Source organism: Oreochromis aureus, linkage group 20, assembly GCF_013358895.1.
Source record: "Oreochromis aureus strain Israel breed Guangdong linkage group 20, ZZ_aureus, whole genome shotgun sequence".
NCBI classification, from domain to species: Eukaryota; Metazoa; Chordata; class Actinopteri; order Cichliformes; family Cichlidae; genus Oreochromis; species Oreochromis aureus.
In genome coordinates, this window is record NC_052961.1 from 7075731 (window position 1) to 7084924 (window position 9194).

Below are 9194 nucleotides of genomic sequence, written 5' to 3' on the forward strand. Positions count from 1 at the left end.
GCGTTCTCGGTGAGTACGTACTCGCCGAGAACGCACGGGAGTACGTACCCGCCGAGAACGCGAGCACGGACTCGTGGGCCGTTTCTCAATTCTCAAGTACGCGAGCACGGACTCGTGATTTGTACAGTCGGAACACCAGCGTACGTGATGATGTCACAGGTCCGGAGTTTTTACTGCCGTCCCCTCCTAATTTAACTGTGAGTAACATGTTATGAAGCTTAACTTTAATCACAGCCAAACCGGTTTACTCAGGAACAAATAACACACTGAAATAAACCAAACATTAACATTTAGAAGTGATCTACGTGACTTGTATATCATTTTTAACCTCAGTAGTGAAACCTCTATTAATAAAAATAGTGTACATGTACATACGTGTACATACCTTAATAAAAACAAGCAGGTGAGATGTTAGAACGCTTTTATTTCTATTCTAGTGGACACTCAATACTATAGACAGCTGCTGGGGTTTCTTTAACCTGAGTAGTGAGAAGACCGCGAGCGGGGGGGGCGATGTGCCGGGAGTCCGCTGTTGAGTTTTGGACGAAATGCATTCTGGGATATATAGCTGTCCCAAGTCTACACCGATGCATGCTCGATAAAATGGGCGGATCGAGAACACATCCGGGACTTTTTCGCGTTCTCGGCGTGATGCGTACTTCGAATTGGAACAGTACTTGGTCTCCGACTGATGACGTATCACGAGTACACGAGAACGCAAGTACGCACAAGTACGCATATTGATAAACGCCCACTGTCATTTTAGAGTTAGCTCAGGCACCTTCAATTAGATTTTCATTTTGACGAGGCAGATGAAGTCGCAGAGAGCCGATTCTGGTAACCAGGGCTGGTTTTGAGTGAAGGTTTTGTGTGTTTTATGTTAAAAAAATATCTTCTGTGCCTTTAACGCCACGTGTGCCATCACAGCTGATGTTTTCTCTCTTTTGGAGGTCTGTGGTGAAAGTCACAAGCATACACAATGGGCCTTCTATGGAACAATATAAAAATAGCAGCGTGCTGGAAGAGATCTAGAGATGTGCACGAATATTTTTTTTAAAAGCGCAGCCAAATTTAAATTGTGTATAGTTTCTGATTTTTGTGGACTGAGTCCCAGAACTTTTTGCTTGCACCTTGTAATCAGATGCAATGTTGATAAATACACAAACAGATTATACACAGTTATGTAAGATGAAGGATGCTACCCATTGGTAAACAGCATATCTGATGTAATATTCTATGTGTATGTTGTTTGTTGGGTTACAAATGACTAAAAACATGTTCCACTGCATCACATGGAAGATTAAGGTCTCAGAGTGATTTGTCCCTGCTTTAGGTTTCTCCTCAGAATTGCTGTTCAGGGTTAAAAGGCAGTGCTCTGGATCATCTCATAGGCCTCACTGAGTGTTTTAACTAGCTCTTCCTTTTCCTTGGCAGGTAGAAAGCTTGACTGTGCAGAGCAAATGTTCTGTAAGACACAAAAAGACAGATTTCACACTGAGCTGGGGAATTAACTTTTATGGAATGGTTCAGGAATCTGGGAACTTAGTCACACTCTCATCAACAGTAAGCAGTCAGCTAGAAGTTTACTCATGTATGTGCAGTGAATATAGAGCTACAGGAGAGCAACAGTGCCTTGTGCATCTTCAAATTCATATACAGATGTTATATGATAAATGCATAAATATATGCAGCTACTGAAGCATTAATCTTTAAAACACAATTTGCATTTGCTAGTTTTGCAATAAAAGGCCTGAATCAGCAAAGATTGATGAAGACAGAAATGGCGCTGACTGCTGCAGCCTACTGCTTGACAACACTGCTGTGCTTTTGAATACTTATGCTTGCTTATCATATGTAAAATTTAAAAAAAATGTAACTCCACAATTGGTGACTTTGGACCAGAGTTTCCGTGAATCCTGGTGCAATATGGCAGGAAAAGACACCTGTCATACTCCCAGTGATGACAGGCATTCTCTTCTGTCACTGTTCCTGGTCAGGAAATAGTCTGGCAATTAATCCTCCAGTAAAAACAAAATGTGCCCTTTTTACACTGTGGTTAAATAAAGACTAACATAATGTTGCAATTACTGAGCTTTATAGCTCATATTCGTTACCTCTATAGAGCCATGCTAGCTGTTTCTTGGATGTAGCTTCACAATCTGCTATAAAGATTAAATGAGCATTGATCTAAGTTCGCTCTTGGAAAAAAGCCAATTAAAATGTCGGTGTCACCATCCTTTTAATGATCTCTTGGAAAATTATTCCAAACCTGGTGGAACTTGGATGTGAAGCTCAAATTGTGCATTGGTTAAAAAGCGTCTGAGGTTCTTCGGCGAACAGTGGATTATTTCTCCATGGAAGGTTTGGTCCCTGCTTCAATTAACGATGCAATATACCTTGCAATTACACCCCCTGCCTTCTTTTCAAACCATATTCAAATGAATTCTTCCTGTGAACTATCGCTACGATTATTCATGCATTTGATCTCACCAGTCGTTTGAATTCCTCCTCGGTGAATCCCATGTGTTGGTGTGCTGTGTTGTAGTCGTGATGCAGGTTGGAGTTAAAGATCAGAGGGTCATCTGTGTTCAGAGAGTAGTTAGCTTGGTCTTTCATGAACCTGCACGAAAGAAATAGTGGGAAAATGAATAAATGCCCAAATTTAGTTAATACTTAAATAAAATAATTGATTTTATGTAAAAAACAAAACAAAAACAAAAGAAACTCACGTGATGACGGGGTGTATGGTGAAGTCTGCGTCGCAGGCACCTGTTAGCTTACTTGAAATAGGACACGTCTGCAATCAGAACAGCAAAGACAAAACTGAGAGGCCAAAAACTTCCAGTCTTTCTTTTACTAAAACACCTTTTTCACAGTAGACATTTTGACTTGTGGCAGGAAAAGCACACTTGGAATTAACGATGCCATAGATCCCTTAAGTGCCGCACTGAGGCATCAGAGACTACTCCAAGGTCTTTTCTCATTTTTCTATTCTGTACCTCCTTAACTCCTCAAGACTTCCTACTTGTGAAATCAATCTGAGTGTCCCATCTCAAAGGATGTCTTGATTCCTAAAATACATCTGAAGGACAGAGGAGAGAGGAAGCTTCTTGCAGGAGCTAAAATTGAGGATCCACAGCTGTATATTTACCCATGACGTATAAAAGAGCCATGACATATAGCTGATATATATGTAGCTGAAGCACTCTAAAGATAAGGTTTCTTTGTGTTCTTACGTTGTTTCATTTATTTAAGATGATCAACTGCATGAAAAGGACACAATATTTGTGTCCTTGTCACATTCTGCCATGTTGTGAATTTATCTAAAAGCAGTAGGCCTAAATATATAAACCATCATCAACAGCTGACATCTGAGACCAGAAAATACAGCTGGAGGCTACAGCAAAACAATAAACAGAGCTCTGTGAGAATGTCTGATTTTATAAAGTGTCTCTTGCTTTATGTGTCTCTTCCTTGTCTCCTCCACTCGCAGGAAAGGATGCAAGGAATTGATGAAGAGGCAAACATCAAATTCTCCACTAGGGGTCAGTGTATCACTGTTGCTAAATAGATACTTAGTAGCCGTCCAGTCCACTTTATCAATGTAATTATCTAGTAGAACAATCTCATTTCCTGTCTGTAATGAACAATATTATCAGTGTCTAACAGTGAACAGAGCAAAGTACATTTAATAGATTAGATAACTTTGCGTATGATTCATGTTCATAATGAAAATGCTGAGAATTTCCCATAGTTCTTTACCTCAAAGTGCATCTTTTGAGCCAGCAGTTTTTCGTACAGGTCCCTGTCCTCCAGAGTGTTGTAACCATGTCCAATACGTTCGGCTTTCAGTACTTCCACAGCCTAAATTTGAAACAGAGATTCATAACATAGAGGCGAAAGGTTATAAAGTGTAGAAAATTGCACATGTCAGCAGTGTCTTCAAGCTATTTCTGGAGGCACATTCAGATGTTATGCCATAGCTGAACTGTCAGTTTAAAAGATGGGTTCTTTAGAGAGCAGCTGTTTTATTTTAGTCAGACATAAAGTGGTTCTGCACTACAGAAGTTTGGATGGACAGTAAAAAATAAGCACAGTATGTAGACCTATATTGGGTTCTTAAGTATACCCTTGTAGGCCCCACAAAGGGGTGGAGTTCGAATGAACCATGCCGCTGGCAGTCAGCAACAGCTGCGAAGGATGCAGTCCGTGTTACCAGGTAGATGTTTAGACAACATCAACCGAAAGCGAGAACACTTCCGCAGCTTCAGTGTAGGGTGAGCGACAGATGTGTGACCCACAGTGAGTGTTTAAGGAAAGTTTGCTTTATTTAAATATCTTGTCTACGCAGTAAAAATGTGCAAAGATCTAATTAGAGTGGGCAGGGTTTTGTACAATAACTTCCTGCGCTCTGCCACAGCGAGTTACTGCATGATTAGTGACAGCAGCTGTGACACTTTATTTCGACTGGTACTTCTACTCATTTTGAGCACTTTCTGCTACATCTCTCATTCACACAAATTCATGCAATGCTTTTATCTAACATTCACACACACTCACATGATGGATGCATCAGGGACAACATAAGGTTCACTATCACAGTAATCCAAGGAAACTGATCCCCTGACTTTCTGATTGATAGATAACCCGTTCTACCACATGAGCCGCAGTCAGCCAAAAGTCTACAGTTAGTGTTACATAATTTATTTCAGTTATATTCCAATGATAATGAACCAGCTATCGAAGAAGTTGTGCTAAAATTGTCTGCTCTCTGCTGGAGGAAAGGGGCCCTCTCAGGGTTGGCTGTGGGTGTGCCTCACATGTTTGTGTTATGGTGTTGGACCTTCACATATCTCCGTTGTTGTGTCGTCCTTTATCCATAGATAGTATTTACTCAGTGTTAAATTTATTCTTTTACCAGGCTTCAAATGGGCAACATTAAATATAAAACTCTTATTTTATTGACATGCCTGCCCTTTTTGTTGTCACTATGTGGCTTTATCGTTTAGTTTACAGGTATTTCAGGATACACAAGCACTAACATGACTCCACCACCTCACTCAGAAATGTCTCATTGTTGAGCTGCTTACTTCCTTAAAATGCACACAGTATGTATGGAGCAATTTAAAGGCACTCCCAATTTGTTTTCACACTAACCTTCAGCTGGGCTACAGCGGACATAAAGCTATGCTCTTCTTGTTTTCTTTGGACCTCTGCCCTTAATTCTGTTGTTAACATGTGGCTTGACTGTTTTGTTTAAACATGCTTTTACGGACGGTTAAACAATCAGTGGGCTGCACCAGCCCGTTCACAAATCTCTCAAGTTATTGTCGAACAGCTCACCTCCTTCACCACAGAGGCCGGCCCCACCTCGCCAGCATGAACTGTCCTGTGGATCCCACAGTGTACCGCTTCCTGGGAACAAAATCAATCATGAAACGCATCAGCAATCAAATAGCTCAGCCAAACATTTGGTTTTCACATCTGTAATGTGTACCACTGGCTGGGGCACCATTTATAATGTAGACAGGTTCTTGTACACACTTATTTTGGCAGAAGTGAAAACTTTAATAAATGTTCCCCCAGTGAGTGCACATTGAAATAAAAATGAATGTTTAATTTGTCATCAAAGGAAACTAAATATAGAGAAAGCATTACTCTGGTTTGAACATCTGGTTTCATTTTAGCATCCACAACCTCTGGCACACCGAGAGTGTCGTGCTTAATCAGCACATACTGCATGCATCTAATGATCACATATGAAGATAACCTTCAATATTAGGGAGGACTTTGGTCTGTCAGCTCTGGTACTCGTTAATAATTGAAGGAAAGTTATTCCATCAATATAGATTCACCTCAACAAGATTACAGCTCTCCTGTACAGTGTGGGGGCTTGTATATACATTTCACAGCAGATAGTGATAAATACTGCTCATCATAAAGAGATGTTAGAAAAACAATGTCTCTCTAAAGGAAAAACAAAGAGAATGACAAAAATGAAACATAATGAATGCAATGAATACAAATAATGTAAACTGTAGATTTACTTAATGCACACATTTAGTTGCACTGAAAGGTTTTCTGTGAATTATTCTAGTGCTTAACGATTGTACACCACGTATCTTCACTCAGAGTTTGAGACACAAACTTTTATTTATTTGGGGTTGTCTGAAATAAAAAATTGTGTATACAGGGTTAGAAAATACAAACACAACCCCTTAGATTATTATGCCAGAAGTTGGTTGAAAGCATTTGGTCAACATGAGCATTCTTAGGTACTTTAAACAAAATTTGGGTATTATTAGTTGTACTAGATGTATTTGTATGTGTTTGTCAGTCCAGTGAGTGTGCTAAAACAAGCCCAGCTGTATTTAATCGCGAGCATTAACAGAAATGAGGCCTTGGCCTCAACAAGTTAGTCAGGTTTTTTTCTGGATGTTGTGCAATGACTCCAAAGAAAAAGAACAGTTCACAGAAATCACTGCAAGCCCAAACATTCACATCCAAGACGAGTGCATATAACTTTCAGCTGCAACCGTATTATTTACCTATCTATACACACATATACGCATGCAGGCTGTTTAACCTACACTGAATAATATTACAGAAATGCTTCAGTCATCAGATGGTATTGTAGTTTGTGTTGATGCTTAATGGATAATGAGCCAGCCAACAAAATTCATGCAACATCTGCAGATACTGCACTGGAATTGCACAACATGGTTCATGACTAGCTTATGAATTACTTATAGCCCACATTAAATGACGTGTATTTTCGTTGACGCACAAGTCGAGGCAGTGACTGAAAGGAATTTTTTTTCATGTTCACAGATGAAAGTTCATGTAGTGTTTACTTATACTATTACTACATCAACACGTAGTGAGTGGGGGAGTATTAATATTAGAACAGCAGCTTAGTAAATGATTCAAGCATCCAGTGAGGACAAGTTTTAGGCTAAACTCATTATTTACTGTAATGTTTAACTGCATGTGACTCAAAAAGACTTCAAGGGTTTGAAATTGTGATTCTTTCTGAGGTATCCATTAGTTATTAATAATTTCTAGTGTTATTTCCCCCCAGACTTTTGTGTTTTCATGCTTTAGTCATTGTTAGTTATTTGTGTTTTTAGTTTCTTACTTTGAATTTCTTTATGATTTTCTTCTTTTTTCTGCCTCCACAATCGTATGCCCTCATTTGTTTCATGTGTGTTTAATTGTTCCCACCTACTTCTCATTTAAAGGTTGCTGCTGTGAAGTTCCCACTCTCTGGAGGAACTTCTCAGAAAAGCTCAAAATATTTGACGTAACTCATCACACCCAAATCATAATGTGTTTGAACTGCTGCCATCAGGAAGATGACACAGGATATGAAGGCACTGCTGTGCACATTTTCTGAATGTCTGTCTTTTTATTTAGCTATCCCTATTTATATTTTGTTTTATTTATTTAGTATATATAGCATTTATACCTTAAAGGGTACTGCACTTCATTTCTTAGCGTGCAATGCCAATAAAGATATTCTGATTCCTAATCACCACCAAGTGTGTATATCCTGCCTTTCCAATTCTTGAATTCTCTTTGCCAGATTTTTGCTACAGTTTCTCTCCTGTGCAAAATAAACAACCACAGTCAGATCTCTTTAGGAGTATTTAGCTCTATCATTATTGCTACTCTTTTGTTTTCATACTAAAAAAAAAGTATGAAATACAAATTATGATACCTACCCATGCTGTTAATCATAACCCCTCCTGTCTTTCAGAATGTAATTAATGTAAAATTGATGTAATTAACTGATGTAAAATATCCAGCACTTTAGTGCATTAAGTGATTAATCTACTTCCTTCATTAAGGTCTGACAGGGAAAACTGATTACTTACTGTGGTGTTCCCAGAATTAATCAATACTGGCTGGCAGAAAATGAAATTGGATTTTTCTGACAAGCTTCACTGCATAAGAGGAAATTGGTTTGGGAAATTAGATTTTTCTCCCATATTTTGCTGGATAGAGATATGCATCAGTACATAAATTCTCTATATAGTGGTCTATGCCAATAAATAAATACAACTTTCTCACTGAGACAATTTACAGCCTGCTGGCAGCTCTGTGCGGCTGTACTTAGCTGCAGTGTCAAAAGAAAACTAGGATTATGATAAAATACACAATATAAATTAAATTTTACTGCATGCTCCTCTAAATATGCAACTAAAATTGGTGATAGTTAAAAGGGCAGAGAAAATCAAAGTGATCAATTCTAAGGAGAGTGTCTTTATCATATTGCAACCAGGACCAATAGTTTGAGACATTTTACCTATAACCACAAGAAGAAGACAAACTCAGGGCATCACCAAAGAAAATCTATGACTGGGAAAAACAGATTATATGTCAATCCGTCCTACAGCTGTCAGGATATTTCAGCAGACCAGCAAATAGACTAACAATGTCCTAGAGCCCCCATTCCATAGAAGTTATACACCAATTAAATCCACAATGATTACATGCCCACAGTGATATTGCTAAAATATTAATGCAAAGCGTAAACATAACCGCGATCACCCGCTTAGTTAAGTGTCTGTGGATGCTCGAGCTTGCTAACTAGGAACTACGATCAAGGCTGTCAGGCATCTTATTAGGTAAATTGTTGTAAAACAAAAATATTGTACCAGCTGAAGTTTTTAACATATATTGCTGTGAGATGACAAAGTCTTTATTCCAGTCTGACTTAGAAATAAATTTGCACCAAACCAATTTCTTAAAAAGGTACTAAAAACATTTAAAATGTGCAAAAATGTTTACATCCTGTGGTGCTAGAGGAAAAGTCGGAGCATGACCAAAATAGCATCTGAGAAGCATTTTCTCCTAAATCTGTATGTAAGACATCTTACTATGTAAGGGATAAACATCATTCGCTGACAGTGTTGCATTAAAATGCAGGTCAATAGAATCTATCCTTTGGGGACCATTTATTTTAAGGTTCCCAAAGGATTTCATGGTAATGCATCCAACGGTTATGAATTTTGACTGTGGAAAATTACGATCCCACAAACGTCTCTCTCCATGTAGCTGTAAAATAAAGCTTCCAATACTCTAAGGATGCCTGAAAGTCAATGGTGCAAAAAAAGCAGCTATATTTATCTGGCCGTAGCCACTCGGAGCATGGCAGACTCTATGACTGTACAGGTGTTTTTTTAAAGGTA

At 38.7% G+C, this 9194-nt stretch overlaps 1 protein-coding gene across 1 annotated transcript in view; it reads right to left on the bottom strand.

Moving 5' to 3' along the window:
- Positions 1 to 628: 628 nt before the first annotated feature.
- Positions 629 to 9194, bottom strand: part of ada (adenosine deaminase) — a 19809-nt gene continuing 11243 nt past the window's right edge. The window contains exons 7-11 of the mRNA XM_031725742.2: positions 5344 to 5415; positions 3763 to 3864; positions 2730 to 2797; positions 2491 to 2620; positions 629 to 1465 (exon numbers count right to left, since the gene is read on the bottom strand). Coding sequence (XP_031581602.1) covers positions 1361 to 1465; positions 2491 to 2620; positions 2730 to 2797; positions 3763 to 3864; positions 5344 to 5415 — 477 coding nt within the window. The 3' untranslated portion in view covers positions 629 to 1360. The remainder of the gene's footprint in view (positions 1466 to 2490; positions 2621 to 2729; positions 2798 to 3762; positions 3865 to 5343; positions 5416 to 9194) is intronic.